Source organism: Peromyscus californicus, unplaced genomic scaffold (assembly GCF_007827085.1).
Source record: "Peromyscus californicus insignis strain IS unplaced genomic scaffold, ASM782708v3 Scaffold_5__1_contigs__length_169319896, whole genome shotgun sequence".
Classification (NCBI taxonomy): Eukaryota; Metazoa; Chordata; class Mammalia; order Rodentia; family Cricetidae; genus Peromyscus; species Peromyscus californicus.
In genome coordinates, this window is record NW_026294573.1 from 19,292,082 (window position 1) to 19,307,035 (window position 14,954).

Sequence of the window (14,954 nt, forward strand, 5' to 3'; positions counted from 1 at the left end):
GACCTCCTCACCTGGGCTGGCCCTGTCACACCCTTTGATTCTGGAAAGTGCATAAGCCTGACTGGAGCTTCGAAGTGGAGCGTTCCTACCCAGAAGTCAGCTCTTCCCTGCAGGTCCCTGTCTTCTGGTGGGAGCTCAGGGCCTGTGACTGTGACATGTGACCAGGAGGGTGTCTCTGAAGGGCAGAGGCAGGAAGTTCCTACTGTCAACTGCCACTGCTGGCTGGGGAAACCTGGGCAGGGCAAGAGCGACTATCCAGAGGCTGGGGAGTTCTTCCTAATATCAGCCCACATTCCTCTCTGAAGCAGGGGGCTGGGGGCAGTGGTGGAGATTTGGTGGGGTGGGGTAAGTATTGCTTTCTCTTGGCTGCCAGGAAACCACTCCTACCGCCACCCACAGGCTGCAGAGGTAACTGCATGGTTTCCTCCCGCAGGGCTCTGCCTCCAGCGGGCCCAGGACTCCTTGGTCTGTCTCCTTTGGACATGTGGGGTACAGAGGGGACCAGAGTTAAAGTCAGGGGTTTTGTTCTTCAGGTGTAGAGGTCATCTTCAGGTCCACCCTCAGATAAACCAAATGAAAGACTGTGGGCTGTGAAGACACTGCTTCTATCTCAAGGAGAGGTCCTGCTGGGTGACCCACTCAGGGTGTACCTGGGGACAGGTCCTGCAGCAGCGGTGGCCAGAATCCTGTGGGCAGAGGTGCTGCTGGGTAGGAAAGGGTCCAGAGTCCAGGGTAGAAAAACAGGAACTTCCTGTTGGGGATTGATCTTAGGCAAGCTAATACTGCAACAGGGCAGGATCTTGGAACTTGGGCCAGGTCTCTGTAGCTACCCGGATGGAGCTGGATGGAGGACTTCCCAGCACTGAGGTATCTCCCACACAGCCAGCTCCACCTTGTCCTACAATCCCCTATCTCCTGCCCAAGAGAAGGCGGTCCCACCCACCTTCACAACTCCAGAAGGCTGACACAGGTCCTTCAAGGCATCTGTTATATTACTGTAACAAATACAATTTTCATTTTACAGTTAAATAGTACCCAAGATGGGCAGTTGACTGTACAAGCAAGTTGTGCATAAAAAACAAACACACCAAGCAGCCTATAGTGCAAAGCAGGCCCTCCCCTCCCCCTCAACTCGGAGCCCGCTTCAGGAAGACCTGCTCACAGCAGGTAGGACACTTCAGGGTAACAATGTCACAAAGGATCAGCACCCACCCACCCCTCCCAGTGACATTGTATCAACCCCCTCAGCTTCCTTGTGCTTTCTTTCTAGCCAGTGCTTTCACGTAGCACTTTAAAGTAGCCTTGCAAATAAGGAACCATTTTTACCAGCCCAGGCTGCCTGAATTCACTGTAGGACCGACAACAGACTCAGCTGTCACTGATAATCAAGATCAAGGATGGGAAAGAGTAATGTGTGTGTGTGTGTGTGTGTGTGTGTGTGTGTGTGTGTGTGTGTGTGTGTGTGTGTGTGATTTCCCATCTCTACCTGTGTTTGGATATCAGGAAGGGTAGTCGTCTGGGGTGACTTGCACAGTGCTAAGCACTAGGATCCTGAAGGTGTCTTCCTTGGTAGTCTGGGCCAGTCTATACCACGGACCAGTAGTGAGGCAGGGAGGAGGGCAATGGGCTATAGCTGCTTCCTGAGAAGAGGTGAAGAGGCCCCTCTGGGTGCAGGAGCTGGAAGGCTAACTCAGCTACTTCCAAGAGATAGAAAATGTTTTGGGTTTTTTATCCCCCCAACAAGGGTGGGACAAAAGGAATTGTAACAGGAGGTGTCTGCACAGGGTTGTCAGGCCCCCCTGACCTGCCGGAGTGTATATGTATGTGGTTACAGGTGTGGGCAATGGGGAAGGCCAAGCACTACCACAGAGACCATCTCTAAGGAGCCTTCTAGAGGAGAGTTCCAAGGCCACAGAGGATGTGGCTCACTCAGTTTGAAAACCCACCTGTGGGTCAGCGCTGGTAAGAGCCTTTTAACCTATCCCACTGACAATCTCCCACAGTCCCCATGACCCAAGTCCTAGGCCAAGGCCTCCCTTCCCACCTGCCAGATCTAAGGGGGGCCTTGTCTAACCTCTGCTTGGACACTGCTCTGTCATTGCACACCTCACCAGAGCCTCCACAAGGCCTTCTGGAGCCCCTGGTCCCCTTCTGGGAAGAATGTGAGGTCTGAGGGTGGCAGGAGTCTGTTGATATCTCACTAGCAGAGGCGGGCCTTTCACCTCCGCAGAACTTCACCTGTCACAGACCTTGCTTTAAAATGCTTGATGAAGTCGCTTTTTTCTTTTGCTTCAAGGTTGTTTGCTTCTAGGTACAAACATTAAGGAGTCGGGCTGCAGGTTGGGAGGCAAGGCCTGGGGAGGCAAGGCCTGGGGAGGCAAGGCCTGGGGAGGCAAGGCCTGGGGCACAGCTTGGCTGGACTAGTGAGCCTAGTGAACAAGGACGCTGACCATTCCATTGCTTCCCACCGTAAGACTTTCTGCCGGGACCTCTCTGCCCCTGAGAACCGAGCTGACCCTGCAGGCTGGAATGTGTTTGGAGGTGTTGAGGCCTTCCTCCCTTTAGGGACCTGCCACCAGGGACAAGTCTGCTCTGGGGCCTGGTGTCTTCAGGTAAGCTAGAACTGGTCAAGGACCGCTTGCCTGGAATAATGGGGAAGTCAAGTTTGGGACTGGTGTGGGTGTGTCCTGGGTCCTCCCTCTCTACAGTGAAGTCATCTCAGGGGTTGGGGTTTCCAGTTGGCTTGAGGGGGGTACCGATGCAGAGGGACGGCTGGTCCCCAGGGTGCAGGGTGAGAGAGAGGAAGTTTGGACATCTCTGAGCCTGAGCTTCTCTGGCCAGCAAAGGCCTCCTTCCTCATGGGCAGGGGTAGCCTCTGACTCAGGAGATAATCCTAGGCATGGCTGGAGACGACAGAGGTGGGTGTGGGCTGGGGCAGTGTCCTGGGGGAAGTCCCCACATCTTCTGTTCAAACTTGTTGCTGGACAGAGCTCTGGGAGCCGTCGCCAGCTCTGGCCCCTGGGACTAGGCCAAAGTATGTTTCTTGCTGCAGCCTGGAGCTGGAGGGCGGGTCCGGGTGGCCCGCGAGTCCCCAGGGTGCTCAGTAGGGCCGCCACACGGCCTCGTCCATACGGCCCGGCGTGCTCAGGGCTGTGGGCGAGTTGCTGTGGCTGCCGTCGGCCTCCACGCCATCAGCCTGGCCCAGGCTGGGGTTCATGAGGTTGCCCGCGGACACCGAGGCGCCGCTGGGGCAGGAGGTCAGCATGCGGGTGGGCGAGCGCTCGCCACCGCCCGCAGCCGCCATGGAGAACTGGTAGGAGCCGGAGGAGGCGCCGTAGAAGAGGTGGTAGGGCGCGGGGTTGGCCTGGAAGGGCCCGCTCTGGCTCTGCGGGGCCCCGGGGTAGGGCGGCGGGAGGTAGGTGTGGTGGAAGCGGCTGCTGGCCGGCATGCCCGCCACGCTCAGGCTGCCCAGGCTGGTGCCCGACGGCGTGGCGCTGTAGGGGAAGGCGGCAGGCATGGCTCCCGGGTAGTGCATCCTGGGGTCCGGGAAGCGGCTCTCCGTGAGGCTTTGCAGCGTAGGGAAGGAGCGGTCAAACTGGCGGGGGTCCGAGAAGGGGTTCAGGTCTGAGGAGCCTGGGGACAGCAAGAAGGGTGGGGGTCAGGTGCGCAGGCTAGGACCACCAGGGGACCTCTGCCACCGTGGGGTGACCTTCCTGGGGACCCCTTCCTCTGCCTGGGCTGTGCTGTGCAGGGCTGTGCTCTGGGAACTCTTGCTGCAGGTTATGTTGGGAGTGGAGCTCTGGGCCAAAGCAGAGGGGACAGCCCTCCTTCACCCTGTGTGTCCTTCCCGGCCTGCTAGGACAGGCATTAGACAGGGCTCCCAATAAGCTCACTCTGAAGAGCAGGCAAGATCAAAGGTATGAATAGGGTCCTCAGGGGCCCAGTGAGACTGGGAGCTGGACTTTCCTCTGAAGAGGAAGAAACTGAGGCCAAGATAGAGAAAGGCTGATCCCCTCCCTCATGCACAGAAAGTGCTGGAATGCTCCAGAAGGTCTCTATTCTCCATTGGGGTCACTATGTGTGTGTGTGTGTGTGTGTGTGTGTGTGTGTGTGTGTGTGATAAACAGCTCCTGTCTGTAAACTGCCCTGTCGAGGGGGTCAGGGCATCAGATGAAGGTTAGGACAGCTCTCAGCAGGACAGTGACACAGACACATCACGTCTGATCTTGGGGGCAGCCATGGGCTAAGAGAGGCTGGGCAGCAGCACACAGGCATCCCCATGCCCTCTGGATGGGCACACGTGGAGGTAGACTGGTGTCCTGGCTGGGGAGGGGGCTCTGCTGGTCCTCACCCCCACTTCCTGAGCCTATGTCTTCTAAGGGTGCCCTGCAGGCTGGAGCTACCTGGCGGTCATACAACTACATGTGTGGAACCCTCACCGCCTCTGATGCAAAGTGAAACACTTGCTGGAGGCACTTGGGGGTCCAGACCCCGGCCTGGCAGTCAGACCCCACACAGTAACACCAGGGGTCTGGGTTTCTCAGTGAGCTCTAAGATGGGGTGTGGCAACCTGTATACCTACTTTTATAATCACGGGCCCCCAATCCCAGCATTCACATGGGCTTTGGGAACAAACCTAACCCCGTTGGTGGGAAAACGGGACCCAGCCAGGGAGAGGCATGGGGGTCACAGAGCGCACTGTCCTGAGTCCCAACACTGGCCTGGTCGGCACTGCCTCTTTGTGGAGACAGCGGGACTTTCCACGGGACCTCTGGAGCCGGTCAATCTTCCTGGCTTTGACTCTCACTCCCTGGGTGCCCTTGGTCAATCACCTAACCTCTCGGTGCATCAATTTCCTGAGGACCTGGATCAGATTTGTTAACACACTTAAAACGCTGAGAACTGAGCCACGTCCAGCAGCCTGTGGTGGTCTGTCTTGTCACGGCCACCGTTGCACCTCTTACTCTGGGTACCCAGATAAGATGAGTTTGGGACCCTGATAAGATGAAACCCTCACCTGGAGCCCTCCTCATACCCTGGCAGCAGTGGGCACAGGACAATCCCAAGTGGTGGCCCAGAGGCTTGGCCTGCCAAGCCTCAGCCTGTTGTCTGCTCTATCATGGATAAAAGACCAGGGGAGGCCCTATGGGTTGGTGGGCCCTCTGGCCATGACCAGTTGTGCCGGGGGATGGGGAGTTCAGGCCTCCTGCTTCCTGGGCTCTGTCTGCTCAAGGTGTCAGGTGACCTTAGGTATCTGGTACTCATTGGGTCTCTGGGGTGTGTGCATCAGCATCTCTGGCCCTGGCTATGGATGACCACAGAGGGCTGCCTCTGGCCCCAGGTGCAGGGAACAGACAGGAGTCAGGCAGCTGGAGCTTTCCGAAATGAAAAGTGGGGACGCCCTGGCTGGTCTGGGAGGTCGAGGCGCCTGATGCCCATCTACACCCAGGAGTCCTGCAGAGAGGATGTTCAGTACCAGCGAGATGAGAGGACACTGAACACTGATGCCCGTGACCAGGGGACCCTGTTCTCAAAGCAGACTGAACAAGACTTGTGGGGGACAGTGGGACTGTGGCCCTGCAGTGGAGGGACTGGGGTGCTTGGAGCGGCCACTGTCCCCTCCCCCTCTCTCCTCGTTGCTCCAGCTTCTCCTCCGGAGTGGTGGGAAGTACCTGCCCTAAGTACCCCCTCAGACCCTCAGCAGCTTCCTCCGCCTCCACCTCACAGCCCCAGGAAATCTGAGCTGCTGGGACCACTGTCAAGCAGCCAACCCAGCAGCGAGAGGAAATGTTTATTTTCTCCAAATTGCCCCAGCTGCTGCGTGCAGCTGAATGAGCCCTTTGAGCTGTGAGAAGCCCCCATTGTGGGCATCCGCAGTAAGCGCCCCCCCCCCCCCCAGCCTTGGCATTGCCTGCAGTGACCAAAGCCAGGGGTCAAAGCTATTAACAGGCACCAAGGAACGTGGTGAGGCATCCTGGGGGACCTTTGGGACCTGGTCCCACCAGGACGGAGGACCAGAGAGTGTGGTTCTTCGTATCTGAGCCCGCCAAAGCCAGTCTAACCCTCTTTTCACTTGAGAAAACCGAGGCTCAGAGAAGTTAGGCAACTTGCCTAAGATCATACAGCCAATGCGAGGCAGAGCTAGAACTGGTCAGGTTGACCTGATAACAAAGTACCTGGAACCCTCTCCTGAACACCAAAGGGCCCATTGGAGTTAACATGGGGCATAAGAGTCCTATATCAGAATGTACTAAGAGAAGGACTGGCCATCCATACCACACTGGCCAGGTGAGGTCCAGGGATGTGGGAGGCTGAGTCTGGCTCCTGGGAGCATCTAGTCCCAAGACTACACCCTCTCACTGGAGCAGGGCAACCATGTGCTCTTCTCTCATGGAAACTGATGGACAGGAAGTACTGTCCAGCCCTGTTGGACTCTGGGGTGTCCCTGGCTAGACTCCATCCATCCCTTTTCAATCAGGTTCTGTAGGTACCGGCCTGTGGGGTTGGGGCAAGGACAAGCTCCTGGACAGGGCTGGGCATGAGGTAGATGCAGGGCATTTAATGAGGCCAGAAATGAATCTCAAGGGCCCAGGGCTCAAAAGCTGAATCTCAACCCCACAAACCCATGGGCTCAGGCAAACTGGGGGCAGGGCCTTCCTGCTGTGGGATGTTCTGTATGGCAAATGTGTTGCTGATTAGTCAATAAATAAAACACTGATTGGCCATTGGCTAGGCAGGAAGTGTAGGCGGGACAAGGAGGAGAATAAAGCTGGGAAGTGGAAGGCTGAGGCAGAGAGACACTGCCAGCTGCCATGACGACAAACAGCATGTGAAGATGCCGGTAAGCCATGAGCCACGTGGCAAGGTATAGATGAATGGAAATGGATTAATTTAAGCTGTAAGAACAGTTAGCAAGAAGCCTGCCATGGCCATACAGTTTGTAAGCAATATAAGTCTCTGTGTTTACTTGGTCAGGTCTGAGCGGCTGTGGGACTGGCAGGTGAGAGAGATTTGTCCTGACTGTGGGCCAGGCAGGAAAACTCTAGCTACACCTTCCCTTACCTTGGGCCAGCTTCCTGACACACTGAGGGCTGATGCCATGCCCTGACACTGTATCATGCCTAGAACACATGGTTAATATCCCCGGCAATGCATCCTCATGGAAAGACCAGTGTGGAGAAGGGCAGAAGGTTGGGCAGAGAGAGGCCAGCTTGCAGCCCACTCTGGCCCTAATGTTTGGTCCCTTCTCAGACCCTCAGAAGTCCTCACCTAAGGACAGGCCCAGGGAGACATTGGACTCAGTCACCAGAAGGCTATGTGGCCTAAGGGTGGCACCAACCCTCTTCAGCTTCAATTCGCTCATCTGCCACATTGACCCCGAGACATCACTGGTGAGCTGAAGGGACAGGTACCACACAGGGCAGCGGCTAGCCCTCTGGCCTCTGTGGCTCGGCATCTGCTCCTGCCTGACCTGAGACAGCTGCATTTAGCCTCCTGTCCCTGACCGCTAGCAGAAGTCCAATGCCTGCCGTGAGGCCGGCCAAGCACCTGTCACGGGATAACAGACCCCAGGGAGATCTGCTTGCGGCCTAGCTGCCTCGTCCAGGCACTGGGGACAAAGTCCGACCCTAGTGCTCTCTATTCGTGTGATACAGGGTGAAGGGACTGGGCTAGGCGGTGCTGGCACCTCATGTCACAGTTTCAGGTGTGAACAGCACCCCGCCCCAGAAAGAGATATCCCCAACATACTGGGTTGTGGTGGCACATGCCTTTAATCCCAGCACTTGGGAGGCAGAGGCAGGCAGATATTTGTGAGTTCAAGGCCAGCCTGGTCTACAGAACTAATTCTAGGATAGCCAGGACTACACACACACACACACACACACACACACACACACACACACACACACAAACAAAAAAAAAAAACCTTGTCTCAGAAGAAAAAAAGAGAGAGATGTCCCCATGGTATTTCCCCTCACCAGGAGAAGGCCGAGGCAGTAGGAATGTGTGCCAAGTGGGGGCATGGAGGCCATGGCTCTATGCATACCACTGGATTACCTTCATGTCCCTAGGGAATAGTGAGCTTCGGAGGGAGGAATGGTCACATCTGCTCATGCTCATCCAGGGTCAGGCATGAGTGGACCTGGTAGTCTAGACTGCAGACTCCGGGAGCCATCTTCCCGGAGGACTTAGCCTGGGATAAGTGGACCATATCTTGGCTCCTTATCCGCACCCCTGCCTGATCCCCACAGGTCTCTGCTCTTCCATACCTTGGATTGGGGTCTGGGCTTGGCTGCTGAAGTGGCTTGTGGTGCTGAGCGAGCCACGGGGGCTGGGGGTGCTTGGTGTTACACGCATGCGCAGGTCTCCGAAGCGGTCGGGGAAGGCCTTGGTCTGGTCTTCTATCTTCTGTCGGTGCCCTGTGGAGCACAGGGAGCCCGTCAGCCACTGCAATGCCTTGCCCTGCTGGGAAGTTCTTCCTGGAGTCTAATTTGGGCCTCTGTGGAACTCTCTAATTTTCTGAGCAAAACAGAGATCATGGCTATGTGCCACCTCAGGCTGCCTGATCTCTCCTCAGAATGGTCATTCTTATATCACACCCGGACCTCTGACGGAGCCAGCATGCTGTGATGTTAAACTCTGAACTGCCTAAGCCTCCTCAACATGGTCTGACAGAAAAGAATACAAAGGCAATAGGCTTAAAAGAATGACTTAGGCAGGCGGATTGCCGAGGAGTTGCCGAGGGGCTCAGGAGGAGCCCCCAGGGGCGATACTACCTTCACCCCTGCAGCATGCAGATCCCCACACTCCATGTACCCCCATGAGGGCATGAGGTTATGGAAGGGAGTGCTGGCCACCTAGCCCTGGCCAACCTAGCCACCCTCAAACCCATTTTCCCTCAGGGCCTCAGAAAGGAGGGCAGAGGCACGGTCATTGAGGGTATACATACAGGTTTCTGGTCCCTGCCCAGACACAGGGCCAAGGGACCATGTGCCTGGTGGAGTGTCACATTTTGGAGACTGCCAGTCCTCTCTACCACCCTCTGAACAGCCACAGCCCACACAGGAGCTGCAGGCTGGTTATGCATCTGCTGGTGGCTGAGGGACACCTGGGGGTGACACTAAGTGCCACACACACTCTTTCATCACCCATCCTTCATTTCTTAAACAACACACAGAGTTCCTAAAATAAAAATAGGTGAACTCTGGCCACCAAGGCCTCCTGCACCATGGGCTTGTCCTCACCAACTCTCAAGTTTCTCTTTCCATCCTCTTTTGGGGTTTATGTGCATGGAAAAACAGAGGAGGAGGAGGAGGAGGAGGAGGAGGAGGAGGAGGAGGAGGAGGAGGAGGAGGAGGAGGAGTCCATTCATGGAACTTTCTAGAATGGCCTCAGCCTGGGTATATTCTATCACTTTCTCTTGGCATGACACTCCTGGGAGCTCACTTTCCTCACCTGTGAAGTGGGGACAGTGGCCAGCCTCTCTGAAATGCCCTCCCTGCTGCCGTGGAGAGCCCACGAGTGACAAGAACAGCCACGTCACGGGCGTCCCCTGACCGTGCCTGTCAGATCCCCTGGAGGTGCGGTTGCCTCCTGCTCCTTTCCGTGACAGAAGCGATTCTGAGTGTCTCTTTCTGGCCCCCTACAAGCTCACCTCTCCTGTCAAGCGTCTCTGCCAACTGTCCAACCACTAGTTCATTCTGCCTCTCAGGCTTTCTCTGTCCAAATGGGGGCTACGGCTCAGAGAAGTGGGCAGGCTTGTCTGAGGTCAAGATGGCGGGGTTTCCTAAACCTGGGCATGCTAGAAAACTGTCAGAAGAGCGTTTAGCATGAGAAGTTTGCCCAAGTCTTTGGGTCTGGAGTGACAGGGACTTTTCTGGATTGACAGAAAGGTGAGTGCTACACTAAGGTGTTTCACTGTCCTGCCTGAGACTGGACAGTGACTCCAGGCTTGAAAAGCATGACCACTGACCACTGCTGGGACGAGGGACCTGAAGAAGCTGTGGACAGAACCTGATTCATAAAGGTGCCGGTCCTCATGGATCTCAGAGCTCCCACACATGCCTGCCACAGGTCCAGCTGGACTCAGGAGAGCCTCAGAAACTGAGTAGGGGGTCCCAGGTCGCCACTAGAAAGGGAACCCTGCTGTTCTCTCCCATGAGGCCCCAACCACAACCAGTGGTATGCACAGCAGCAGATGTCACCACCCCAAGGTTCCGGGAAATGAAGGGGAAAGTGTAGCCTGGGGCGCCTTGGAACTGGCGCTGCAGACTCCAAGGCCTGAGGCCTGGGCAAGTCCCCGATGAGACAGACAGGTGGCTGGGGACTGGATAGAAGGCTTGTGCCTCACTGAGGATGACTGGCTGGTATCATGGTGCCCTGATGTGGTTTCTGGCTCAGTAGAAGTGCCAAAGGCCAGTTCCAAGGCTCCTGGAGATGGCAGGGATGTGTGGATGAGCTGGGGACAGTGGATTCCCAGGCATTTCAACAGGCAGGAAGCCCACCGGATAGGTAGATGGGAGGTGACGGGTTGACCAGATGACAGCCGGGGTGCAAGGAAGTGGGTGGTTCAGTCAGCCACAAGCTCCCCGGCAGCTAGTGGGGCCGCACAAAGGCTGGTGCGAAACCTCAGGCCTGCTACTGTCGTCAGTGACAACCAAAGTCCCCTGGTTCTGAGTCACAGTGTGCTGTGTGTTTACAGCTGCTCCTGTGGCCAGCGGAAGGAGAGTGGGGCTTGGGGACAGTCTGGGTTCAAGGATGGACCCTAACAGGTGCGGCCTGGGTCTCACTGCTCACACTTCCCTCCACCTTGAGCTACAGGGTCCCTACCACAATGACCACGGGGGAGGTAGATGACAGAGCAGGACACTGGGGCCAGGATGGGGACCAGGAAGACAGCCCAGATCCCTAACTCCGGGGCCCCCTTCTGGACGGTTTCCCTTTGGAGCTCCCACCGGTCAGTGGAGACACTGAGATGTCCCAGCCAGCTGGGACCCGGTGCCTTGCCTAGGACAGGCTCCCGGGAGGAGAGGATGGCACAGGACTGCTTCACGTGGCTGTGCGATGCTGGAGCCCCTGCCAGGGAGAGGCAGAGGGGAGCCTGCTGACCCCACGTGGCCAGGGCGCCAGAAAGTCTCAGAGCCACGAGGCTGAGGCCCTCATGCTGAGAGCAGCACTGAACGGAAGTGCCTGGCCTGTGCCCGGGGAGGAGGGCTACAGAAAAAGCCTTTTATTCCTTTTCCCACAATGAGAGCATGGAGCTGTCTGGTTGCCTCAGCCCCTTGGGGTCTTGCCCTTCTGTGCCGGCTGCCTCAGTCTCCCTCCACCCCCACCCACCACACAGCCTGCTCACCTAGGACCCCTCCCTTGGAGAATAACTGACTTAAAAATCCTAAGAGGGTTAGCATTGGTCATACTGGCCTCCAGCCCCCAGTGGAAAGAAAACAGGCCGTTCCTGGACAGCTCTGGCCTCCTGCTGCTGCTGGCCTGGCCCCTCTCACATCCTCTGTCCTCTTAGTGCAGGACAGCCTCTGCCAGAAAGGCTCCCTGTCCTTTGGGCCCAACCTAAGAGCCCTGTGAACGGGCCCCGAAGGCAGTCAAGAGCAGAAGAAAGCAGGGCCTGTTGGGTACAGCTTTCTCCACAGCAGGCTCAGAAGGCACACCAGCTGCTGGCCCTGGCGGCCTCATGAGGGAGAACGGACGTGCCCCCACTGTACAGGTGGGAAACGGCAAGGCTGGACAGAACCACTGACAGGCTGACAGCTCATAGGAGGGAAATGGCCACCTCCTCTCCACAGAGCTCATCTCAGGAAGGGGCCTGGCTGTGAAATTCAAGGTGTGACATGGTGTTAGGGCCCAGCCCAGGGTGCACTCTGTGGGGAGGAACGTGGGCAGGGGATACGACGGGGCATCTTAGTTACTTTTCTGTTGCTGAGCTCAAACACTGTGACCAAAAGCAGCTTGGGAAGGAAAGGGTTTACGTCATCTTACGGCTCTCAAGCCCTGCTCCATCACTGAGGAACAAGCCAGGAAACAGCACCCCTCCACACCCTCTGCATCAGCTCCTGCCTCCAGGTTCCTGCCCTGAATTCCCGCCCTGACTTCCCTCAGTGACGGAGTGTGACCCGAGGGCTGTAGAATGAAATAGACCCATTCCTTCTCAAGTTGCTTGTGGTCGTGACATTTTACCTCAGCAATAGAAACCCTAACTAGGACTCGGGGGCTCAGTGGAGCCCAGGAGGGTTCTGCTTTGCTTTGAAACTCGGGCTTGAGTCCCAGTCACACAACTACAGCAGCCCAGGTTGCTTTCCCCCAGGCCTCAGTTTCCACACCTGTAAAGTGCTTGTCATCCTACCCCGGGGTAGGTGGATGGGCTTGGTAAAGGTAGAGTCCTCATGGGAAGAAGGGTGTCTGGGGAAGGGACCCTGACTGTAGGGTCTTGCTTGCTCTGCCTGCCAGCTCCTGCTGGGGGTCCTTGATCACATTGAGTGCCCAGAACCCTGTCTGTGGGAGGGTAGACCTCAGTTAACTCACTCCCAGGCCAGCAGTCCCAGGACCATCGCAGGCAGCCATCATTCAGTGGTGGATCTGGCTGACTCTCACCGGGCCTCCATTGTTTCTTCTGTGAAATGGGGACAAAAGCTTAGAGCCTCCCCTATACCCTTAGGGTGAAGTCAGGTTTGAGAAGTACACAGCCCACAGGCTCCGACCTTCAGGGGAGGTGTCAGCTCCGCTTTGACCTGCCTGGCACTCCTGGGTCAACAGCTCCCATGCAGCAGAGCTAAGCCATTAGCCGACCTCACAGGCGGGTGATACAGGTCAAAGCCCCCGAACTCGGAGACTCCCCAGGGACACACTATGTAGTCCAACTGGGATTCCCCTACTGTCCCCAACCAGGACAGCATGGCAGGTCCCTTCACCTGCCAGATTCCTGGTGCATTTGCCAGCATTAACCCCTGCCTCCAGCAGGCAGGGCAGGAGCCGGGGATTCCTATGCCTGGCGGACCACACATACAACTTCAAGGCCACAACCCTCTGTGAAGCACCCCTGCCCCCACCCCCACAGATGGAAAGGAGAAGGCACCAGGCCAAGGTCACAAGGTGATACTAAAACCTGGAATGGGCTGCCTAGCCCACAGAGTCCCTCTGACAGAGGAGAGCTGGGCTCTGCTTGGCAAGAGGCCAGCTCCATGTCTGGCCTCAGTGAGGCAGGAGGTGGGAGGCAGAGAGAGGCAAAGTCGGGCAGGACCCTGGGAACAAGGTGAGCCCCAGCCACCAGGCCCTGGGCTGGTTCAGAGCTTCCCAGCAGCCTGCTACTCGGCAACCCACACACAGCAGCCACTGTGCGCCTGCTGCCGAGCTTGCTCTGCGGCCTGTGGGGAGATTTACACCGGACTCGGATCAGCCGCTCGGATGGCAGGCGGGTGCCGGGCCTGGGGTGGTCTGCTGTGAATTGGCCCCCTGTGAGCAGATGAAAACCAGTGGTGCTGGGCAGGGAAGCCGGCTGGCGGAGGGCCAGTGGCAGGGAGGTAGCTCCCGCCCAGGGCTGCAACTGGGGCTTCCAGGCCTGGGCCTGATTAGGGGAGCTGGGAGGTCTGAGGTTAACCCTTTCTCTCCTGCTGGGTCGGTTCTCCTGGATCTGCCAGGCCTTAGTGGGGGTGCTCCCAGGCTCTGGGGTACTGAATGACCAGGTGTGGCTTTCTCTCTAGACCGTCTCTCAGCTTCCCTACATCTGGAGTCCAGGACGACACCACACTTCAGTTTTCTCCAAGGCCCACGTGTGTGTAGCACTGGGTCGTTTTTTCCTGCCCATTCCAAGTCCCAAGAAGCCACACTGCTACTGGTCCCACTTCCTTCAGGATTGGACTTCACCAGGAAGCCTCCCTCACACCGAGTGCCCCCACCACGTGCCAACTGCCCGCCCTCTGCCCACTCCAGCTTCCTCCCAGCTTTGCTGACATGAACACATTATTTACTTAGCTCATTCCTGACCTATTTAAGGAGAACCAGCTAAATGGTCGTGTGGGCATCCTCAGGGCCAGGAGCAAGAGGTTGACAAGCAAAAGAAAAGAACCCTGGCATTAGCCGGGCAGCGGTGGCACGCGTCTTTAATCCCAGTACTCAGGAAGCAGAGCCAGGTGGATCTCTGTGAGTTCGAGGCCAGCCTGGGCTACAGAGCGAGATCCAGGACAGGCACCAAAACTACACAGAGAAACCCTGTCTCGAAAAACAAAAAACAAAACAAAACAGAAACCCTGGCGTGGCGGAGCATGCAGACCAGTGTGGAGGCATACCTCTGGCATGGGAGCAGCTGTGCAAAGGCCCCGAGGCAGGAGCGTACCTGGCAGAGGCCAGCAGCTGGAGCGGGGTGAACTGGGAAAGAGGGTGCAAGAGAGGAAGGAGGGGTCCCCACCAGATTTGGCCTGGTCATGGTCACTGTAAAACCTGTTTCCCCTTCTCTCCTCTGGAATGTGAGGCCCAGGAGGGTGGGAACCAGCAGGTGGGGTTCAGGGTGGTGGCCTCTGCACATGGAACAGTGCTGGAGTTATGGCAGGTGCCTGGGAAACTATTTGTGGGAATTGCTTTGTGTGCATTTAGGGGAAGAGAAGCTTCCAGACCATGCCCTCAGCTTCTGGAAGGGTGAGGAAGCCGGATCCCATATTGTAGGTCCCACCACCTGCTGAGCCTGGCGGATGGGGCTAGTTGTTCCCAAACTGTGGTCACTGCCAGTGTGGTCAGGGCCTGCACCACCTCCCATACCCATGCTGAATCCAGCTCAGCAACCTGCATTTGAACCAGTCCCCAGTGACTGGGAGGGATGCATCAGAAACCGAGGCCACACAGGCAGGAAGCCACTGAGCCAGCCTCAGCCCCAGCTGGCCACCCGGCTGCAGGCTGGGCACGCTCTGCAAGGCACCAGAGGGGAACGACCTGGCCACAGAAACCACAGCTGG

At 57.1% G+C, this 14,954-nt stretch overlaps 1 protein-coding gene across 2 annotated transcripts in view; it reads right to left on the reverse strand.

The window, feature by feature from the left end:
* Positions 1-1,913: 1,913 nt before the first annotated feature.
* The window catches only part of Runx3 (RUNX family transcription factor 3), a 58,240-nt gene continuing 45,199 nt past the window's right edge, over positions 1,914-14,954 (reverse strand). Inside the window, exons 4-8 of one of the 2 annotated variants that reach the window (XM_052717570.1) lie at positions 11,527-11,531; positions 10,178-10,265; positions 4,718-4,756; positions 3,951-3,983; positions 1,914-3,624 (exon numbers count right to left, since the gene is read on the reverse strand). In XM_052717570.1, the coding sequence (XP_052573530.1) occupies positions 3,101-3,624; positions 3,951-3,983; positions 4,718-4,756; positions 10,178-10,265; positions 11,527-11,531 (689 nt within the window). In that variant the 3' untranslated portion in view covers positions 1,914-3,100. Of the gene's footprint in view, positions 3,634-3,950; positions 3,984-4,717; positions 4,757-8,270; positions 8,421-10,177; positions 10,266-11,526; positions 11,532-14,954 lie in introns of both variants that reach the window. The other variant, XM_052717569.1, reaches the window with a different exon arrangement.